The sequence below is a fragment of the Mizuhopecten yessoensis genome, unplaced genomic scaffold, assembly GCF_002113885.1.
Source record: "Mizuhopecten yessoensis strain PY_sf001 unplaced genomic scaffold, ASM211388v2 scaffold10987, whole genome shotgun sequence".
NCBI classification, from domain to species: domain Eukaryota; kingdom Metazoa; phylum Mollusca; class Bivalvia; order Pectinida; family Pectinidae; genus Mizuhopecten; species Mizuhopecten yessoensis.
In genome coordinates, this window is record NW_018408821.1 from 525269 (window position 1) to 550267 (window position 24999).

Below are 24999 nucleotides of genomic sequence, written 5' to 3' on the forward strand. Positions count from 1 at the left end.
AGCTAAGACAACCACAAGTGATGTTGTGTTGTCTAGAGTAATGCATTTTGTCACCAGTGGTTGGCCACATGAAAAACCAGATAACACATTTCTTCCGTTTTATCGTGTTCGGGACGAGTTGACCGTGGAGGAAGGATGTCTCTTGAGAGGAATTCGAGTTATTGTTCCTGAGAGGTAACGTGAGGAGATCTTGAACGAGTTACAACTTGGATACAAACATAGAAACTAGGGTGGCAAGGTGTGAAAGTTGTCGGAAACAACTGCCAAACATGCCACAGTCGCGATCGAATCCCTGGTTATGGCCATGGGAACGTGTTCATATTGACTATGCAGGACCGTTCCTGAATGAAATGTTCCTAGTCGTAGTGGATGCCCATTCAAAATGGTTGGATGTGGTGAGAATGTGTTCGACAAGTGCAGAGGGTACTATTAATGCTCTTCGATACATGTTTTCTGCATACAGTTTGCCAAAAGAGGTGGTATCGAACAACGGACCTCAGTTCATCGCATTAAAATTCGAAACATTCCTCAAAAACAATGGTGTCCGACATGTCAAATCAGCACCATATCACCCAAGTTCTAACGGCGAAGATGAACGCGCAGTTCGAACCTTCAAGACTGGCATGAGAAACATGTAAAATGAGGGAGGTTCATTAAACCAGAAGTTGGCTTCATTTCTGTTGTCATACAGGACAACACCGCATACTCTAACAAAAGTAACGCCAGCGGAGTTGTTCATGGGACGGAAATACTTGGATGTTATGAAACCGAGTTTGGAACAGTCAGTTCAAAGGCGTAATCAAGTGCGCACGAAGAAATGTCGCGAGCTTGAAGTTGGAGATTTGGCAATAGTATGCGATTATCGTGGTCAGAGTCGTAAACCATTATGGGTTCCAGGACTTATTTTGCGAAAACTTGGACCAGTCACTTATACTGTTCAAGTTGGTGATCTCCAGTGAAAAAGACATGTCGACCAAATTCGTGGATGTCACTCTGATTGTGATATCCTAGACAGTGAATCTGAGACAGGATTGGACGAGTCGTGCATTACTAGTGATACCTTTCTCGCGCCCCAATATCCCATGGGTGATATTATAGAGCCTGCATCAGCGATTCCACACCAGGAAAATGTGCCAAAAAATCCAAAAACAGTGTCTTCTCCGAAACGCTCCATTAGTAACGCGAATCGAGTAAAGACATCAGCAGAGACAAGACCTGATCCTGGTTATACTCAATCGCACAATGTACCTAGGGAAGCAGAACCGCGCTATCCACGTCGCGAACACTCCAAACCAAACTGTCTGCTTGAGACCATGTGACATTTCAAAAATGAACTGGAACTGTAATTGTGTTAGTTAAGTTTCTACTTTAAAGTTCTGTTTGTGTTTTGAATTACAGACTTATTATTATGAACTGTGCTAACTGTATTAAAATCATTGAGATTAAGCTGAAGTGAAATAACATTTAACGGCTAATAGTTACTGGTAGTAATTATATTTTTCCAAAGGGGGAAAAGTGTTATGTTTGTAGTTATGTTGATGTTGTCCGTCACGGTTATTAGTATGACTGCGGTTATAATCACAACTGTATATATGTGTACTGCGCATGCTCATATGTATGTACGCTACCGCCATAATGGGATAAATATGTGCCTGTCTGCAACTCTGATAATGATGTCAGTGTACTGTTGTTCCCGACAACCTGGCAAAGACATTCAGAATATATGCAATGCATGTGGTTTAAATATTTAACTTTCTTTTAAAAACTATATTTGATAACATAACACCAATTAAAACATCAAATTTTATAACTAAATCAACATTGAACTTTATCTTTTTTTTACCAAACATTGTTTTATTGTAATGTATTTCACCTCCTGTGTCGTAATAATCTTAAGCTATCTATTTATTTATTAAATATCCGTGATTTGTGATGAAGTATTGTTTATAACACAGAAGGTTGATTCTATAGAATTACACATTTCATAATAAGTTCACTATTCAACTTACTCTACCATTACGACTCATGTATCGTTACTCGGTTTTCTTTATTAACTTTATCATGTATCCTTTCAAATAATATTGCATTTATCATTGTGAGGTATTATATATTTGAAAATGGCTTTATTTATTTGTGTCTTTGTGAAATATTCCATGGAAAGTATATTAATTTCAATGCATCTGCATCTCTAGTATTGTTTGCTATAAAATAGGAATTTTAAATGTTTTACAACAATTATAATACAAACTCCAATTTATACAACTTACTGATGTTGTAAGCGCGCAGGTGTTACCTTTTCACGTCTGATGGGGGAATCAAACCATGGCCATTGCAGTGAAATGATTACATTTTTGTAAATCTGTATTCACATATTAATGACTTTGCGAAAAAAAAAATCTTTGCAAAAGGTATGAAACATTTGCTCTTTTCGCTTTGACAAAATAGCAGCGACAACCCAAGTTGCAAACAGTATTCCCATATCATCTATTTTGATATGTTCAAAATGTTATAAATAAAAAATATAAAAGATGTGCACAATGCACAATGCACATCTTTTACATTTTTTATCACTTTTACAAATAAAACTATATTCAATTCCTCTGGTTTGTTTATATTTTTTATCATATACCTGGTTAATCTTACAAATAGTGATGCAGCTTGTTTTCAGACACCACATGCTTCCATATTTTACATTGATAATCCAAGATGTTGGAATGACCTTGCAGCAATATTTTTTGTTCGCACTAAACTAATGGGTTATGATATACACGCATACAGTGTAATCGACAATAAACAAGAGTTGGTTACGAATATTTTAGTAGTATTTTCCTGTCAAATAAAATGACGTCATCATACCGGTTACACTTTCCGAAAGCAAATCAGTTTATAGTATTATCAAGAATATGAATCGTAGATTACAGCGTTTGTATCAAAGAAAAACAACATAAGCAGTTTTTTTTATAAATGAAATAAAAAACACGATTATCGGATTTTTCTCTCTTTTTTTCACAAAAATAAAAATCATATTTGCGGTATTGCTAACATAATCCCAAACAGTATATTACAAAAATATCAATCCTTATTTTCTATGTAAATAGCAGTGAATTAAATATGTCTTTAGGCGGTTTTGTTCTTATTATTGAGAAATTGTTTTTTTATAGTTTGATTATTTGATTATTACAGTTTTAGAATCTGGTTTAGTTGTTAAAATTCAACCTTTGTTTAGCTCCGAATTGACAAGAAATTTTATTATTTCAATTGCTCCGATTACAGGGAAATATTCAAGAAACACATCATATATACATGAATCATTAGCAAGTAATATCTTATGTCATATGGTATATATGCATGGTTTACATAATTTTAGCTATGTTCAAATATTACATAGACGAGGAAACCCAGTAAGCAATCTAGACAATAAAAATTGAAATCATATTTCAATTTCAATTTTAATTATTATTATTACTTGTTAATCGTTTAAATACACCGCTAATTTTAATGTTCGATTCACAATACAAATTGTTCAATTTACCGGGATTGTAATGGTTATGGATAAGATGATTGAGTCCTGAATAAACGATTCAATTAAACAAAATTAAATCTGTTTTATTCTTGCGAATTCTAACAAAATATAGAGAAGAAGTAGAAAAGAAACATGATAAAAACCCAAAGAGCGAGGTTAATCTTATGTGTGGTACATTTGTATTTGTACAATTTAAATCATGTGTTGAGAGTATAACTGATTAAGTGTCCTTTATACAGAATCGTCACGAAACCAGAACGACATAGAAAGCAGTTTGAATTCACACGGATGCTCTTTTAATGTGCCAGATATACCTAACGATTCTGCTGGAAACAGGTAACAACGTCAATCAGATAACAACAAGACATAAATATTAACAAAATAATAAACAAATATCACAGTGCTTATACGCTTAGCAAATGTATCTATGGCTCGAAGACATCCTCCTCTACGTCAACAGTTTCCACAGGAGCGACAGATGATCGCCGTGTGATAGGTTCATCGGGTGCCTGGGATATGGAGGAGCGTTGACTGTTTTCGGATTGGTCCCCGAATGCAAACTTAACTGAGATGACAGATGAACGACGTCTGTTTTGCCTATCTCCAGGCAAATTCTGAATGGCTATACCAGAGGAGAGGCGCCTATTCCATTGTTCATTGCTGTTGAATTGAATGCCTGCAACTGAAGCCCGTCTCTTTTGTAAGTTTCTTCTTGATTGTGTTTCCATGGATACCTCTGATGGACGTCGAGTGATAAGTTGATCTCCTAATGAAGTCACAACAGATGACCGACGTCTATTAGATAATCCCGCTGAAGATTGTGCAAATAAGGCAGAAGTCGTTCGACGCATAGTAGGTTCCTCACGAACAGTCTGCATTGACGCTACCGATGTCGTTCGATGCATTGATGGCTTTCCAGCAGGTTTTTTGACATCCGTAGGAACCTTCATTGCAATTGCAGATGCAATGCGCCGCATTTCAGGTTTTGCGTTTGAGTTTTTTTCTTTCACTGAAGAAGATGTTTTTCTGCTTTTTGTTTGTTCCCCGATATCACCAATCGGACCGTCATAAGGCCGCTGTCTTGCTTCCTTTTTACCTGTTGGTATTTCGGTATGAACAGGAGGAGATACGTAATGTTTACTGAGTTCCTCTTTATACTTATGCATTGCACTTTCTGAAACTATCCTTTGCATAATTTGTTCCCCTGTAGGACTATGCCTTATATCCGGGGATGCTGGCGGAGTTTGTCTTAATAAAGAAAATGGTTGGTTGGTATTCTGTTCTTCGTAAGAGTTGGCTATAGAAAAATCAAAATCAGAAGATTCTCCTATGACATCAAAAGGAATCGCATCACACAATGTATCCCAAGTGTGTGGATCAGGGTAGGTTGTCTCAGAACTGTCGGGAAGCGGCTCTTTTGGAGGTAATGGACTTCCTGTTTTGAAATCACGCATGTCATTGAACACACCTGACGCCATCATCTCATGTCTGGATGACTCTGGCTTGTTTGTAGTTGTGGTTTCATTCGGATTTTGCCTTTTATTCATATTTTTTCTAAATCTATAAAATAATGAAGAAAAGGCACCAATAAACGGACGATACATGTATAGTATATCATATGATACGATATATGTTATTCTTATCATAGGAAAAATACGTATATACACTACTTTTAATTGATTCAGAAATGTAAAGCGTTATTTATTTAAGCATGTCAATGAAAGCAGTTGTGGTAATTAGAAATATGTCTACTGTATTTATGGAGTTATACACTCATTAGGCGCTGATTAACTGTAACTCATATTTCAAAACTTTATCATGCTGACTGATGTTTACAAATCATATCGACTTTTACTATTTGGCTACACAAGTTTGTATAAAATATTTTCACATATCTTAAATTTTGTAGAGATATGGAAGTAAGCGGTACCATACATTGCTTAGTATTGAAAATCTTGTCTTGATAACATCAATCTTGGCCTAAGAGTGACAATTACATGACGGATCATTCAGCCTGTATATATTTTGTACATATCTTCTCATATCCCAACTTAATATACAAGTTTAATTTCATTGACATTTATGGTCTTTATATATTGTTTTAAGTATTCTGTTATTCTATCCGCTTAAATGTTTAAGGTAGAAGCTGAATTGATCGTACCTTCTCTTAACAAAACACGTGATTACGATGATAAGAAATACAACTAGCAACAGCCCAGCAACCCCCGCAACTCCAAAATACGCAAGGGTGGCGGTATCCTCCTCTTCACTTTGTCTTTTCTGGACATCACCTGTTGCTGTTCATATTATTATAGTTCATTAGGATATAAATACGAACCAAAATGCTAGCACTTAATATGTGCATAGATATTTTTTGTATTATTGTGCTAGACAAATGAAATACAAGATTTTGTAGCAATATATCTATATGAGCTGTTGTAAAGATGCATCTTCACTAAAGCCATCATTTTCATAAGCATGTTTGATAATAAAATAAATGGATTAAAAAAAAATATATATAATTCCCTTATGAGAGTAGTTATTGATGATTTTATATATATATTTATAACAATATTAGTCGAGCTGGACAACAATACCTTCATCAATGGAACACATATCTGCCAAGGCAGGTGACCACGTATTTCCCTCTGTACAAGTTATGACATCAAAGTTCTTGGTATATCCAGCGAAACAGTCATATTGACAGGTCTCGTTGATAGCTCTATGACACGATGTCCACAATCTCCCATTATCGGACTCAGAAGGTGCAAGGCATTTATCTAACAAAACAGTAAACAGTTAATGTTGACTTCAATATTAGACTTTTGTAAAAAAAAAAAAAATGAATGGAAAAATTAAAACTTATAAAGTATTTTCCATATGCCGACAAAACAATGTAACGTTACACAATAGAGTATGCGAAAAACATATTACACTTCATGAACGAGCTCTTTTGTCGTCCTTAGATTCATCGGTGATGCTAGGGGTCCAAAAGGTGCAAATTTAAATTGGTATGAACTGCTACTGAAACAGTGAGTTGATAAGAGTAATTAATGAGCAAAAGTGTGTATCATAAACCTTGCCACGGCTCATAAGAGTTAATTGTTGCTATCGTGGTTGCGGCAAATATCGGTGACTAAGAAAGCCACGAGCTGTATGTACCACCTATATTGTTAAAGCTGATCGCAAGACACTCACGTGATTGCATGCATTTTAATGATATATATATTTGTATACGGTTATATTCTCACATTGTGTTGAGATTTTTCAGATTGTCAGAGTTTCATTCTGATAGGAAAGGCTTTACTTATGTCATCGCCAATTTAGCGTAGGTCCCGGTATTTTTCAAGTACTCGCGGAATTTGTACTCGTAGAATTTATAATTGTCTATGAAGTTTGTAGTAAGACTTACTGAAGTTTGAAAAATAGTGAGAAACGAGTAAGGATTGTTTTCTACTTAGGTATTGGTTAAATATGATAAATAATTGAATTTTTCATTTAGGTTTATAACTGAGACCACCTTTACAAGTGCTGAATGGAAGGATGTATCCCATGGAACTGACAATAAGGTTATTCGTTGAATATTCATCTCAAGCATTGTAATATAATGAATGGAAAGAAACATTTAACACATCGATTAGTTAAAAATTCGAATTAACCAACAGTGGAAGATATATATGCCCATTTGCAGATCTGTTTTAAAACCAAGGCTAAAAGAAATCAAAGTCAGTAAATAGAGACTTAATACAGGAAGGTTCCAGGCAGAAAATCGCATGCATGAGTTTTGAGAACTGTAACAATGCATATAACCAGTGTCATTTATTTGGTATAAAAATCTCAAGAATTTAGTGCAAAGAATTATTTTTATGCGTTACAGACGCTGTTTTGGAAAGTGGTTCTATAAAAGATAATTTGATACTTTACTTTCACAAACAGTTTGAGGGTCTCCACTCCACTGGCCATCTTCCCTGCATGTTAAGGTACTGTTGGGTATAGCACTGATAAAACCTGGATAGCACTGGAACATGCATGCTTCCTGGACTAGGCTTCCACACGGGCTGCTGAACACCCCGTTTGTAACGCCATCTTCACAAAGAATGTCTGAACATAGAACAAGAGACAGTGATAACATGGCATGTATGAGTGCTGTATTTAAGCAATACACAACAAAGATGTTGAAGACGTACTTGTATAACTGCAACATATGTCACAGACAAACTTATCAAGGAGCGCGTCTATATCTATACATTTTATTGCTAATACAGTATGTAGTTTCGTTTTTATATAAAAAAAGAAATGAGGATTTATGCTTTTCCCTACAATTCAAAACTTCCCGTTGATATCGGCCGATATCATGGACTGACGTCATGTGTTTTCTCCTACACAAATTCGAAATATAAAACAACCTAGCATATCTGACTCGTTTGTTTTTTAGTTTTTAGAAAATAAATAACATTTAAAATGAAGAAAATAATCATAGTAATTTGCATTGATTAAAGTGCTGGGGAACATTATGAGTAATCGTGTAATGCATACGAACGACGTTATTACAAAAATAACAAGAGAACACCAGAGTTTAAACAAAATCTTAATACGAAATATAAAACCGATGAAACTATGGCAAAATATTAACAGAAACGAACACCCCTGACAAAATGCCAGGGGTATATGGACCAGGTGTTTTGGAAATGTACTACGCATTCTACAAAAAGAACTTATAAAACCAAAACCAAGTAATTTCACGTTATCAAAAGAGAGGACCGAGATACTGTCAGACGAAACAACAATGCACACTAATAAGCATTATCAAACATGTCAACATATTTCATTATTATAATTCGAATCAGAATTCGAGATTCATATATACCGCTTTATCATAACCTAGTTCGTAGATTGTCTCAAAACAGTTCACAAATTATATCGTAAAAGGATATATCATATTTCGTTATGACATCATATCTGCGACCATACATCATAAGCTCTTTTTTTTCGGCCTGCAACTTTCAAAATTCCATGCTGCGTGTGCTTTAGCATTCGACATCTAGATCTACTGTGATTCAGATACAATCCCAATACACGGTACCGACGGTCCATAGGATGGCATAATATATGTATATTTTTGCAACGGCATAATCATTTAAAAAACTAACCGTTTTCACACAAGTTTGGAACACCTGGCTTTGGGTTTATTCCATCAGGACAAGCACAGGGAAATACTGTGTTTGTCTCCCTTGGAATACAGAATGCGCTACATCCATAGTTATTCGCTGAACATGCAGATGACTCTATTATAAACAGACAACATTTACATTTTCATTTGAATACAATATTAAAAATTGTATAAAAATAATGACGGTAAACTTTCATTTTCTTATGTTCTGTACTAGTAAATGATGGACAATAGTGAAAGTTTGTTAACAAATAGTGTTTAAGACATAATCACACTCTAAGCTTTTTTATCATTTAATTCATTGCTGAGAGTAAGATGAGTGTCATTTGCATTTACAAAATGTGTGTATAGTTCGTATAGCAGGTAGACCGTAAACCTCCCTACCCTGCCCTCTCCGCGTTAAGGGACGCATAGACTTTTTATATGTTTCATGAAGCAGGCTGCAAAAGAGCTTCACATTTTAAACCTTTAATATGGTTTTAATACTTTGCCTCATAATTGTTTCCCTCAGCGTGTTGGTGTACTGTGTGTAAGTGAGGATACCGTCGTAAGACACTTCGACAATCGAAATGACCATATGACGATATTCGTGATGTTATCGACATAATAAATAATGCTGTAGATTCTGGTTGGCGAGGGATATCTTCTGTATATTCAAATAAGGATATCCAATGACAAAGCAATAATTGTGTGATTTGATATACTGTATTTTGATTATAAAAAATATTGTCATATATATAAAACCGGTATCTTATGATTTTCTGTTGAATATTGGTCAATGTGATTGACTGTGACAGCGTACTTTATAAAATTGTATACCTTCCATGAAGCAGGCGTTACTTAAAGAAGGGAATATAATTCCTTTTACAATTAATGCATTAAGCACATTTTTCATTAAGACATGTTGATGCATTAGGGGTCAAACATACCTTTAAAAAAAGAAAACTGCCCCTGCCCCTCCCCCCTCCAACATTAGGAGTGTTGCAGAACGTCAAACCCCTTTAGAGTGTGGAGTGGGACCTAAGATTCTTATTGACGTGAGATTTCCAGGTGTCACGATTAAGAAAAATGACAATCACGCACCATTCAAGCTTTCTGATCAATTATCATATGCAACGGTTTCGAAAAACCTCGTATATCAGTGGTAAAATCTAATATATATGAAACTGACATTATGCTTACCTGACAGTAATGGTCTGGGGTGAATAAAAGTGGTATAAATGATTCCAATTTCTGCATTGTCAGACATAAAAGGCACCGCCATGCCAGTCAGGAGATCGTACTTTACGATTTTACTGAAGTCAAAATAAATGACTTAAAGTTTAGAAGCCGTAATAGGCAGCTCCTGCGAATTCTTTAAAAATTGTATTGATTAATGTATTTGCTAATTGTATTGATTGTATAAATTGTATATCTATGTAATGTAAATCGCGTAAGGGTATTATTCTAGATAGATAGGGTGCTATATGTTATGTTGTATATTATTATTATTCATAGTATAGATGGTAGTAAATGACCAGATATATACTTTGTAAAATTTAATTACATATGGAGTTTTCCAAAACACCGATAATACAATATGTAAATATAATCAATTTTACTAAGCGTAGATTTTGATAAAAAATTAATAATTATCCTCAAGTAAACGTAAAACCTACTTAAGATTATGAGACGTGTAGAATAAGTAGTTTTCGAGGATTTGAATTGCCAGTATACCCTTTACATCATTGAAAAGTACTGCTTCGTTTTGGCCAGTAAGGTCGCTATACGATACCCCATGACTGCGTGACCAGTACAGCTTTTCAGCTAGAAATTAAAAGATTAGGTGCCAGTTTAGCAATTCAATTCAATATGTATGATTAAAAAACATTTGCTAAAAACGGAGGATAACATACTACCAGAACATTGTCAAATAGAGAAAAACATTTTCTTTTTCTTCAAAACAAATAAATATAAACTGGATCGTAATCCCTTTTCATGATACTAAATGACGCTACATAAATATAATTAAAGCACCTTGGGCTATTGTGCATTTCGTCATTGATGACGTAAGCATAAAACATATATGCAAAGATAATGAATGTTTTACACAATTAACTCAGTGGTTTAGAGCGTTCACCAACACTCTGATGAAGCCTTGTGATTGGTTGACTCTGTCTGTACAGCTTTACTTGCGCCTGATCGAAGCGGTCATTACAATGGATGCTTACTTACTCTATACTCTCAGGCTTGGGATTTTCTGGGGATTTTTTTTTATGATGTGCAAGATAAAGATTAAGGCAAATCTCCAAATAGACTTCTTGTAAAGTGAATGGGAAAACAAATCCAATGATGGTAATGCTAACGTAACACGTTATTGCTATATACTACATTTGGCAGCTATTTAGTCAGGTGTTCTTAAAAAATCATCATTATTTTTCGTGTACCTTTTTAAACCTTATTGTTTTTATCAAATACCCGGTACTTCTTCTATTTCTAATTTTATACTTATTATTACTTTATCCATTCTCTACTGGCTTTACTAACATTATGCCAAACACGAAAAGGACTTGTTAATCGGTACCAACCAATAATAATCAATAAAATGTGAAAGTTATTTTAATATAAATGTGAAAGTTGAGAAATGGCTTAAGTGATTCATTCAGGTATGTGTATTGGACTGTTTTGAAATAGCTGATTTACAGTATGGTTTAAGTACGTTCCATATTTAATCTTATATGTACTTACTGACGTAGTCTATAGTTAGAATGGTATACCCATCGTTCGGTAGTGTAACAATAGCTCGTGGATTTGTACCATCCATTGAAGCGCGTTCAATGAAGGAGGCACTGCCATTCCCATTCATATAAAACATTATCCTGAAAGAGGAAAATCACATTTTTAAACAAAGTACATATAACACTAGTCTGACAATCTAAACTTCACTGTTTGTTGTACTGGTTTATTTAGCTGAACTCAAATAGCGTTATTTAACTGCGTGTTTCATCATTCGTCCAATATCTAGCGCTATTTAACTGCGTGCTGCATCATTCGTCCAATATCTAGCGTTATTTAACTGCGTGTTTCATCATTCGTCCAATATCTAGCGTTATTTAACTGCGTGTTTCCTCATTCGTCCAATATCTAGCGCTATTTAACTGCGTGCTGCATCATTCGTCCAATATCTAGCGTTGTTTAACTGCGTGTTGCATCATTCGTCCATATCTAGCGTTATTTAACTGCGTGTTTCATCATTCGTCCAATATCTAGCGTTATATAACTGCGTGTTGCATCATTCGTCCAATATCTAGTGTTATTTAACTGCGTGTTTCATCATTCGTCCAATATCTAGCGTTATTTAACTGCGTGTTTCATCATTCGTCCAATATCTAGCGTTATTTAACTGTGTGTTGCATCATTCGTCCAATATCTAACGCTATCTAACAGCGTGTTCATCATTCGTCCAATATCTAGCGTTATTCAACTGCGTGTTCATCATTCGTCCAATATCTAGCGTTATTTAACTGCGTGTTTCATCATTCGTCCAATATCTAGTGTTATTTAACTGCGTGTTGCATCATTCGTCCATTATCCAGCGTTATTTAACTGCGTGCTGCATCATTCGTCCAAAATCTAGCGGTATCCAACTGCATGTTGCATCATTCGTCCAATATCTAGCGTTATTTAACTGCGTGTTGCATCATTCGTCCAATATCTAGCGTTATTTAACTGCGTGTTTCATCATTCGTCCAATATCTAGCGTTATTTAACTGCGTGTTGCATCATTCGTCCAATATCTAGCGTTATTTAACTGCGTGTTGCATCATTCGTCCAATATCTAGCGTTATTTAACTGCGTGTTGCATCATTCGTCCAATATCTAGCGTTATTTAACTGCGTGTTGCATCATTCGTCCAATATCTAGCGTTATTTAACTGCGTGTTGCATCATTCGTCCAATATCTAGCGTTATTTAACTGCGTGTTGCATCATTCGTCCAATATCTAGCGCTATCTAACAGCGTGTTCATCATTCGTCCAATATCTAGCGTTATTTAACTGCGTGTTTCATCATTCGTCCAATATCTAGCGTTATTTAACTGCGTGTTGCATCATTCGTCCATTATCCAGCGTTATTTAACTGCGTGCTGCATCATTCGTCCAAAATGTAGCGTTATTCAACTGCGTGTTGCATCATTCGTCCAATATCTAGCGTTGTTTAACTGCGTGTTGCATCATTCGTCAAATATCTAGCGTTATTTAACTGCGTGTTGCATCATTCGTCCAATATCTAGCGTTATTTAACTGCGTGTTCACCATTCGTCCAAATTAGCGTTATTTAACTGCGTGTTGCATCATTCGTTCAATATCTAGCGTTATTTAACTGCGAGTTGCATCATTCGTCCAATATCTAGCGTTATTTAACTGCGTGTTGCATCATTCGTCCAATAGATAGCTGTACTTTACTACTTGTTGCACTATTATACCTATAGCTAGTTGTACTCTACTTCGTGTTCCAAGTCTTTCTTGGCAGTACTCCACTACTAATAGCACTAGTCCTCATTGGCTGTAATTCACTACTTTTGACACTAGGATCCCAAATGGACACCACTACTATTGTGCACTAGTCCTTCCTGGCTGTACTCCACTACTAAGGATACAAATCTACCAATATGTACTCCTCTGCCTTTGCCACTATGCTCCTTTAATATACTCAAGTACGTGGGGTGCTTGTTTTTCTAGTCGTACTCCACTACTTATAACGCTAACCCCCTAGCTGTATCGACTTCTTAGACCGTCCGCCCTCCAAACTGTACTCCACTACTAAAGGCAATAGCTCACATCCACCTACTTGTACTCAACTACGTATAACAATAGTTTAGCTGTACTCCACTACTTAGGGCACTAGTTCCCCTAGCTGTGCTCCACAACTTAAGGCACTAATCCCCCTAGCTGTACTCGATTATTTAGGGCACATGTCCCCATAGCTGTAATCCACTACTTGGGGCACTATACTACATCTAGTTGTAATCCAGCATTTGTTGAAGATTCATTCCACAGGCTTGGTAACACATTCGTATTAACTGTACCTCGTTTATTGTGACATATGTCTCCTAGTTTCATTTCTGACCTGTGGTTATAGTCTCTTAAACTGCACTTGTTGCCTTATTGTTCTTCAATTTATATATACACTATGCCATTTAAAGAACTGTCGATGAACAGACTAACATTACAGTCATCAAGAACTTCAAAAGCTCTTAGTTGTCACGAATGCAATAAACGCGTTATGGCTATTAGATTAATAGTATTTGTTATAGAATATATTAATAAGCTAGCTCGGTAGTGCAAAATCCTTTTCAAAACGAACGTTTCTAATTTACTACATATTGCTAGTGATATTCACCCCTTGGATGGAAACAGTGCGAGGCCGTTTACAGTCTGTAGGTCTTCTACTATCGTCTTAAAGCGCCTGGTAGATGGCTGGAGAACAATTATACTTCCGGTGTTTGGACTGTTGACACCATTCTTGATGCTGGCATACACATTACCAGTTGAGCTATCTAAGGCCAGAAAAGTCGGGTACGAATCTGCACCTGAAGGTTTAGATGCAATGATATGGTTTTGTTGTTTCATAATATTTGGATTATATAATTATTTTTTTTTATCTGCAATTTATCTAATACATATATTTCTAGTTTTTTACATGGTATATATTTACGGTGATGCTCACATGGTACAGTATATACAATGTACTACAATATATGTTCTCACTAAATAATTACATTGAAGTTACATTGTAATATGATATCTATTTCGTAGGGTAAATGGTGTATCCTTATACTGTATTTTGACAAATGTTGTAGATTTCTTGGCCTATGTATTGTATGCATGGTTTATGTTAGAAGTTAAAATAGTTTTTTGGTACGTTTATATTCAAATGGAGAAACAAAGTCTTAATACAAAAAAAAGGAATATCAATGAAAATAAAATGAATAAAATAGAATGATTAGAAATAAGAATAATTGTTTAATAGTGATAGATAAATATATACAATAAGAAAATGTATCTTGCCTTCAGAGGTAAAAACAACCTGTTCATTAGTTCCATCAATTGATGCACGCATTATCTGACCCTCTCTTATATCGGCCCAATAGACGTAAGAAGACGTTCGCTTATAAACCACACTCAATGGACGTTGTGCAGTTGTAATATCCAAAGCAATAACACTAGCATCAACTGTGGACACTTGGTAGATAATCCCGTTGGCGAAATCAGGTGCAAGTATGAAATTCTCTGATTGATAAACTGAAAATAGAGACAATATTACATAACTAAAATGTTTTGTTTTTTTTCGATTTTGTTTTGTTTCCCTATAAACCAATGAACCTACAATTGTTTATTAGTATGATATTGAAATCGTCTAGGATTAATTAAAAAAAATACCTACAATTGGAGACAAACTATTATCTCGCCATTTCAGAGGAATTTGTAGAACAGTGGTGACTTTCAAAATAATCCGCAGTATGGATAATTAGGAAACTGAAGAAACTGTATTGCTATAAACCAAATGGTGTTTGCTTATTTCTTTAAAATATAAATTACAAATATTTAAAGTTAGATCAGAAAACAGTACTATTGAAACTCATTTACAAACGCAGATCTGTATAAAACAAGACGTTGAATTTCTTACCACTAGAACAACTCTTTTGGTCTGGTTGTAGAATAAACCCATAAGAACAGGAGCATACAACTGCACCGGTTAGTCCAGTAAAACACATGTGCTCACACCCTCCATTCATGTATCGGCAGGGACCTAGATTTAAAGTATGTTCTCAAAACACAATATGTTTATACCCTAAAGATAAAAATGCTACATGCCTATACTATCTTATTTTAAATCTCTAGGGGTAAAGAAATTAATAAACCTAGCTGAAACCCGAGAATACTCGAGAACTATATATATTATATATAACAACATTTCTTTAAAATATAAATTACAAATATTTAAAGTCAGATCAGAAAACAGTACTATTGAAACTCATTTGGAAACACAGATCTGTATAAAACAAGACATTGAATTATGTATATTTATATAGTTATATGATATTCTATATGCAAAATGCAGTGAGATGAAACTGATGATTGACATATAATCTTATAAAATTAGAAAGAACTCACATGAGATATATAACTATGTGTATACATGTTTATGTTTTTTGGTTTGTTTGTGTATGTTTATGGATGAATGTATGTACGGATGGATATATTTGCACATTCCTAGGCATGGATTGGATATATGTGTATATGTGTGCATATCTGTGTGCATGCATGCGTGTATGCATGCATATGTGTATATATGTTTGAGCATGCATATATGTATGAATGCATTCTCGATTTACACATGTATATATGTTCTGATGACTTCCCTTGTAATAATGCTGTGTGTAGTAATGAAACAGTTTAGAGATCATTAGTGATACATACTGAAGTATCCTTTTGGTTTGGATTATTGCATAAACTACATGTACTGATTTGTGCTACGTTTATGCATGCATGTAGGAATGTGTTTATGTTTACAATATTTTCATATGTCATGTGTGTGTGTATGCATCCTGAGTAAATGTAAGTGTGTTCAGTATACATATGTGTGGGGCTATGTGTTTGGGCTATCGCAATATATCGGAAATCAGGTATATCGCAATACACGGGTATATTGTATTGTACAGAGATGAAATATTGCTGCATCGCAATATTGATTTAAAGCTGATTTTGTAATCGATAGTTGGTTCTTAAATCTTAAATCCATGTGATCCATATTATATATGATGATTAAGTTTGAAAACATTCTGACAACAACTTATCATAAAATCGGGCACATCTCTCCTATGACAATATATCGGGATACGTATCGCAATACATTCATTCTGTATTGCGATATATCGTGATACACTCTCGGTGTATTGTGACACCCCTAGTATGTGTGTGTGTGTACATATGTATATATGTATGCTATGTATGTATTATATATATATAATATCATATATGTATGTATGTATGTATGTATGTATGTATGTATGTATGTATGCTATAGCGTATATGTGTTTGTGTTTGTGTATATTTATATTACTATCTAAAATGTATATGTATGTTTGTCTGAAAGAAAAAAAAAGGTTCTCAAAACATGGATGACAACTCTTACAACGAACATTGTTGAAATAAATGTGAATAATTTTTGTTTATATACGTTGGTATCAACCTAAAAATATACTGAAAAAAAGTGACGACTGTAAGGTCATTATTCTTAATAACCAAACAACATTTAGCCTCCATTTTATAAATTTGTGATATAATTGACATCATGGTTTTAGATACTTACTTATTGATGAATGTTGTAGGTTGGGGTCATACACGGCCATGCCTGTCACAGTTCCGAACGTCATCGGTAGACTTGTTTGTTGTTTTTGGAAGAAATGTGTCGATATCGAGTTTAGATATCCTGTGTCACTAAACCAGATAACATATGTCTAGATGATGAAAAATAAACGGACATAATACATTATTACATTCTAGGAAGTGATAGGATCTATTTTTACATAAGTATTAAGTCAATAAACAAAATGTCCATGCAATCAAACCTTTTTAATGGATACTTCAAAACACAGCAACAAAATTACGTTAATATCGACAAACTGAAATATTGCCATTATTTCTGAAAATCATATATTGGTAAACGTTTTTGAAACATTTGTGTTGATTGTAAATTATACAAATATATTTATATTGAATCCTGTTAAATAATTGTTTCTAAAGTGACAACGCATACCTTGTAAATAACCATTTGGTTGACGTTGTCCACATTGAAGGGGAATGACGTGCTGTAACTGCCATTCCTAGTTGTCGTATTCAATGTATTGTCATCTACATAGAATAGTCTGAAATGTATCAAAGTCAATGGGACCGAAATCAGTACAGGTATTTAAACACAACAAAGCAATCAGTGTGAAACCAAGAACTTTGGAAAGGCAAATATCAGGTAAATTCCGAAAGTTCTTTTTGTACTGTAAGGGATAGTATTATTGTTTTGTTAAATTTTTATTACAACCATACAAGGTATATTATACATTTAAATTGTCTATTAAATAAGGATAATTATGCTAGGAACGAATTTAATTTCTTATTGCGTTGAATTTTGTTTAAATTGTCCAACGTCATATACAGTATACATTTGTATATAATGAAACTTGAAAATTCCACAGGAGATACTATTACAGTTTACATTGTATTGGCATGATCTTTTAGCACAATTGGCAAGAGTGATATTGATTAAAACCGTAAAAATGATCATAAAAAGATATAATTCATGGCTTTCATTTGCAAGTGTTTTTGTTTTTTGAAAGATTTGCTTTCAAAATACGTTCGAATATAAATTTCATTTTTTATCGGATGTATTTCCATGGCAGTGAAGATGTTGCATGAGGTATGGTTTTGGTTTTTGTATGTAACAAGTATAGCTCATCGTATTTTCCTCTACTGTTCCATTTCATACATGTATATTCCTTCTCGAAGCACCGTATAGTTGTTTAAAATGTAACATACAGAGAAATTATAATTGCCAGTTACAAAAATTTATATTCAAATCATATAGAAGAAGACACTTATATCTTAATAAATATATGCAGTTATTTAATTCAAAGTGAAATTATATAGACGCTATTTTGATGGGTAACCTGCAATGTCTTGCTTTGAACAGATATTTCAGGATTTTCTGATGGTCATTATATGTGTAACGGATGCGTGCCTACAGTTCTATCTTGGACCCAGTAATTGCTGTAACAAAACAGTGCCGACAATATATACAAAATAATGGCCGTCTATCTGACTCAAATATTTATTACCTAATGATTCAACAAACTACTGCCTCAAATCACTACTGCCTAATCTACACCCGGTAGATATTTTACATTAACATTAATATACCTCTAACACTAATATAGTCAAAAGCCAATTAACGCAACTGTATCTCAATATATCCGTCACCCTGTATCAACAGTAAATTGCCCCTTACTGCGACACCCGTGACTGTGTACACCCTTTACCGCGACACCCCTTGACCACGTCACCCTTTAACCGCGACTGCCTTTGGGCCAAGCCATCCTAGCCACTATGAAACCTATGCCTTGGTAAACCCTGTGTCTTTGGTACCTGTCACTGTGACTATGCACACTATCCAGTAATACAATTTATTTTGAGCATTTACTATAAAGGAATACAGTGGAACCCTAGCTTATGCAGCTAGGCCCAAACTTATTCAGCTTGGTCACTGTTTACCTTTTTAGAGGTGTTCCTTCTACTTCGACCGCCAAAACAAGAGAGAGCTCTTCAGCNATGGGTCGTATTATACAGTTTATAGTGGTAATACAATTTTGTCCTGATTTTAAGGCCGCCGTTTAAGCTTTGTACAGTCTAAAAACGGCGAGCTGATGGAACCTCTATTTATATACCTAGCCATCCAATGAACTGTCTTCTTTCATTAGCCAATCAAACTACTCTTACTTCATAATTACAAAGAAATAACTAAAGCAAGTCTATACTAACGATCATTTATTGAACAATGTAATTAACAAAGAGTCAACCGCTTCATATGTATTTGATACATAAGTTATCGTGATATATATCTTCTTTTTCGTCAAAAAACAAAACGGTGGCTCGAAATTAAAATAAAATAAATGAACAAAGAAAAGATTTACTTGAAATATATGGGAAGTATAAGATACTAATTCACCGACAACACCCGTCATGCAAATTTGGGTCAAATCTTTTCAATACCGTGCTCTCAAAATGTGGAAGGGGATTGTACAAACGAAAGCTTTAGACACACTAACGACCACACAAATCACATCGATACTTATATCGCATACGGGAGGGAGTAAACTATTCCTTAATCGGAAAATGTTGGCCACCAGAGCACTTTATCAACCTTCATTTTCAAAAAGCTGTGTTGTTATTAAGTTTGTCAGTATTCCAGATCCATCACAGAGATTCTGAAATGCATAGCAGGTTCGGGAATATCGAATCAACTACGACATGTAAATAACTTAACTCTTGACAAGAGGAACGTTGCTATCAGGAAATGGAATATTTAAGAAAACTTTCTATGTTACAGCTTAATAAAAAGATGTACTTGAAAGTAATGTAGTTAGTAAACATGGAGGTAAGCGGTTGATGAAGAGTCTACAATGCCTTTGATTTCAATTTTAGACGGTATTTACGGTTGACATTATATAAATATGACATTCATTAGCAGGTGACAGTGAATATTGTCAACCCGAGAAAACCATTGTCACCCGAGGCGAAGCCGAGGGGGACAATGGATTTGTAAGGGTTGACAATATTCACTGTCCCCTGCTAATGAATGTCATATCTATGTTGTTACACCAAAAGTCTTTGTAGCGCAGAAACGTCAGCAAACCTCGATAATGACATCTTGTGTATTGATATTCTGCTTTTTACAATCGCTATCGCAGCGGGGCTTGATAAAATTGGCTGTTGCCGTCAAACGTTCTTGTGACCATCATGGTGGGGAAACGAAGCGGTGCACGCACATTTTTCACGCATGTGATATTTTTCACTGTCTCATGGCAATATCACCCGTGCCCCTTAAAACCAATGTATTTTCGGGGGGAGACAGAGATTTTTGTTTAATTTTCTCCCAACCAATCAAATAGCTAGAAATTCCCTTGAGGTGCAACAATATAATTTATTACGGAGCAAACCTGTCCGCCATTCAAAACAATTTGAAATACATATATTTCAAGTTTCAAACAATGTGTAAAAAATAAATGAAAAGAACTACTGTATAAGTAATCGACGCTAGATATCAAAACATGTTTTAAACGTTTCAGTATAAAGAAAAAAAACATTATTACAGGGTTACACACCTGTTGCTTGTGATGTCGTAGAAGAGACTTCTGATAGATGATGTTTTGAACTGTTTCAATACTTGAGCAGAACTGCTATCGGTAAGTGATTTGAACATAATTTGCATGGACGATCCTCCAGTGTCTTCAACCCAAAACAGCGACCTTTGCAAAAAAGGCAACATCTTCAAAGCAATTGTTTGCATAATTTGTTAGCATTTTTTTTCTTTCTAAAACTAGGTTTAGATTAAATAGTTTAACAAGTATCAATTTAAATGACATGAGTAATTTGCTCGGTGGTTTAACTGACTTTACGAAGTGCACTTTAGATTGTATTCGATTTTATAGATGTCGTTGATTTAAACAAACAATACATTACGTCACAAATGAAACAAACCTGCTGTGCGGATCCACAGTTACCAACGACGGTAGTGATGTTGTCTGTGAAATGACCATGACAGCGTTGGTTTGGAGTGACAAAGCCTTAACTTGACCGGAAGTTGCCTCTGTCCAGTAGATATGACCATCCGTCCAGTCGAATGTTAGACCTGTGCGGATGATAAATAATATACATTAATTCACGAAAAATTTAAATAATTTGAGATAAATTTAGTTGTACAGCCGTTTCAAAAACGCATGGTGACATATATACGAAAACAGAAGTTTTGATCTTGTATTTCAGAACGTAGTAGGATATCACAGAAAGTATCAAATAAGGATTCCGAAAAGTATTCGACTAAAAGTCCGAAAACTAAAAGAACAATTGGCTTCACTAAACAGACCAAACAACAAAGGATCATTCAAAGTTGGTCAATATAAAATTTGTTTATGAATATAACTCTTTCATTCTGTAGGAATTTGAATACTCTATGTGGAGGCGTTTAACTGCAAATTGCTATGGAATCATTGTTTCTATATATTTTAACACGTGCGCTGCCTATTATTTATTGCATAGGTTTTATGCAAGAAAGGTACATACGGTCATATTAATGTCTCTATTTCACATATAGAGCCATATATAGCAGTAGCTATGTCCCTTAGCATAACATTTCTGCGATCGCAGTAAGGTAAAATCATATTGGGATGTTGAACAAATGATTTTTAAAATATAAAGAGAGCGAAAAAAAAAACACAAGAAAACAACAACAACACCAACAACAACCCATCAACCCAATCGTTATAGTTTTGTTTTCGATTTTTTTTAACATACCGGACACATTAGATGCTGCGGTCAATGGTCCAATCACGTTCGTAGTAAGGTCATATCCGTTAATTGTGTTAGCTACCGAGTCTGCGTAGAAGATAGTTCCAGTAGATGCGGCTACGGCCAAGTGTCTACAAACTTGACCAATGCTACTTAAACAGAGGAGAGGTTCTGTATGGCCTGCTGAAGCTCGGTAATCAAACATGCAGATATTGGTAGCATTGCATAGGAATACTCCCTTGCCGTAGAGATGGTTGTTCACTATTGTGAAAGAACGAACATGATACACGTTGGTAATGACGAATGGAATATTTGAAAGGCAGATTGTATTTCTGTAAGTGGTTATTGTATCACAGGAAAGCTGTATACAACGGAACGACAAACGGAATGCTGATCGTTTAAAAAGTAAATGTAAAAGTAATGCGGATGGCAATTCCGGAATAATCGTTAACTCGATCACCCAGGAAATACGAGCCTTACAAACCAAGCCTTATAAATATTAATTCCTTAAAGAACTATGCAGTATCGTTCTGTTTGTTATAAAAAATGACTTACTGTCTCAGAATTATAAAACTTACTATGAACAGCGGCAAAAATGTGAAAGTAGTTCCTACCATTACATACACCTGCTGTGTCCATTGTGTACCCCTCCTTACACATGCAGGCACTGATGGAGGATAGCTTCACACAGAAGTGTTCACACCCCAGCATCGGACAGTTGTCTGAGCAACAAAATATCATACTTTTATGGCAAAATTATTTACTAGAAATTTATGTTCAAAGGTATTTTATTTACAATAAAATCAAACTGAATTTAACGGCAGATCTAGTCTATAAAAGAAACGTCTGCAGAACTAAAACTTTTCGAACATAAATAAAGTAAAAAGTGAACATGTTTTCTCACCTTTTAATTTCATTTAGGATATATGCTTACTATTACATCTCCAAGCCCTTCTCGCTTTATCTCGACAGTCCCTAAACTACCCACACTAGCATTAATTTTCAGTATCAGAGCAGATATGCATGCGATATTTGTTTCATTAACTATCTTAAATAAATATGAAGCTACACCTTGCCTACTAATACGCTCTCTCCTAATATATATACACGCAAAAGTATTATGTCAAAAAAATCTCAACCCTCGGGGTAAGATTCTTCAACGCATGACCCTTGGCGAAGCCTCGGGCTAGACCTTTAAGAATCATACTTTTTGGGTTAAGATTTTGTTCTGTCTTACCCCAAAGTGGGAGAAGATTATATTAATCGTGTGAAAAGTGGGAGAATATCACATTTGAGATTATGCAATGCCTCTTTTCATAGAAGAACTGTTGAAATTTAATAGATTGATAATGCTTTTATAAGTATGAGTGCGCATTATCCAAAATAAAATATATGTTAATGAATGCTTGAGCATTTTCTCATTACCTGTCATGGTTGGCTTCAATTCCTGTTTGTATATGGATATAAGCTTCGGATTGGATGTTGAGAATTCACTGAAGCGAGTCAGTTTGACGTCGCCTGTCGATTTGTGAATACAGCGCCAGGACTGTTCATCGAAAATGGTAGCACAGACGTAGTCCTAAAATAAAAATAGATATTAGTTATAGATGTAACTGAAATATTTTTCTCCCAAAAATATCGAGTCCGTTATTTTCTGTTGGGACAGACATATTTCAATTTTCACTTATATACAAGGACTAATCAATATAATCTATATACATGATATAATTATAAGCAGGGGACAGTGTGTTTTATAGATTAATTGCAATGTAAAGGTTTGAACCCTGCAGTATTCCAGAATTTCTTTTTATTTCTATTTTCGAACATTCAAATTTCGGAGAAAAAACTTGGACTTATCGAGAAATGTGATTTTTGTTGAATACGTATAAAAGGACCTGTTTTAATAACATGTTGCTACCATTTACCTTAACATTAAACACAGTCACATATTTCTTAAATTTCGAAATGCTATATTACCATGTCTATCGAAATTGATCTGAAGAACATGTTGATCCGTTTGTAAATGATCCTCCTATCACTGCCGTCGTACTTTGACGACTCTATCGTGTATTTCCTGGCATCTGTCCAGTAAATCCTCGAGTTTACGGGGTCTGTCTCTATGTCATGGACGCTCAGCAAACTACGGGTGATGACGCGTGTGCGATCACTGCCATCTAGGGATGCCCGCTCTATCCTGTATCCGGAAGGGTTTATATCAAACCAAAATATAAATCTGAAATACAATCAGAACGGAAAGTAAGACAAATTGGAATCTATAATATCCATATTCGTAATCAATGGCCCCGCTATCAATTTACATATTTTTTCTACACCTTTGGAATTTGTCATGACGAAATGTAAGGCACGCGGTGAGCCATTCGATTGGACAATACAAAAAAGACCAATCGCTAGTTAGATACATTTTATTTAAAGATTACAGAGTAGCGTCGCTTAACTTCAAAGCCGGTAAAATGATTTATCCCTTATGTTTCTGGTTAATTATTTTGATATATGTATTTATCATCTATATACTACTTTATACCACCTACCGGTAGCATGAAAAATTCATTATAATTGGTTGTCAGTATGAGAAGAAGTTGAGAACAACTTGAGAGCAACTTGAGATGAAACGGATTTTCTTATACCCCAGCACTTGGGAACGTATTTTCTCAAAAAAGAACGTCTGCTCGCGCAAGATGACGTCTGAAACCGGAAATTGTGTCCACACAAAAGTGATCCGCGTAAGAAAATATTCCGTCATAAACATATCAATACCAAGTTACGGAAAAATAGTGGGAGAATAACAACACCATTTAAGGTGTAATGTGCATATGGAAAAGCCAATGATGATAGGATTGGTTTTAAAAAAAAATATTCTAGATTAATGGAGAAATAAATGTAATTCTGAAACACCGCCACGATAATGAAAAAGAGGGAAGTTACAATAAAATTATGCAATACCACCACGAGAAAGGGAAACAGGGAAGTTAAAATATAGGTGTTGTCAATATCTATTTTTATATATATAAGAACATATATATATTAATGGTAGCATGTGGCTGATGTATTGATGATTATTGAGGATGCATCTGTTGACGATGATGATAGATTGATAGAATGATGATGTTGACGATGATGATAGATTGGTAGAATGATGATGTTGACGATGATGATAGATTGATAGACTGATGATGTTGACGATGATGAT

The 24999-nt window shown here is 34.8% G+C and overlaps 1 protein-coding gene across 1 annotated transcript in view; it reads right to left on the reverse strand.

The window, feature by feature from the left end:
- Nucleotides 1-6097: 6097 nt before the first annotated feature.
- LOC110464424 (low-density lipoprotein receptor-related protein 6-like) overlaps nt 6098-24999 on the reverse strand; it is a 20047-nt gene continuing 1145 nt past the window's right edge. Inside the window, exons 2-15 of the mRNA XM_021519631.1 lie at nt 23769-24024; nt 23217-23370; nt 22370-22513; nt 21798-22052; nt 20985-21135; nt 20609-20752; nt 17494-17602; nt 17047-17194; nt 15361-15483; nt 14742-14975; nt 14074-14263; nt 11421-11551; nt 7448-7624; nt 6098-6303 (exon numbers count right to left, since the gene is read on the reverse strand). Of these exons, the coding sequence (XP_021375306.1) occupies nt 6098-6303; nt 7448-7624; nt 11421-11551; nt 14074-14263; nt 14742-14975; nt 15361-15483; nt 17047-17194; nt 17494-17602; nt 20609-20752; nt 20985-21135; nt 21798-22052; nt 22370-22513; nt 23217-23370; nt 23769-24024 (2422 nt within the window). The remainder of the gene's footprint in view (nt 6304-7447; nt 7625-11420; nt 11552-14073; nt 14264-14741; nt 14976-15360; nt 15484-17046; nt 17195-17493; nt 17603-20608; nt 20753-20984; nt 21136-21797; nt 22053-22369; nt 22514-23216; nt 23371-23768; nt 24025-24999) is intronic.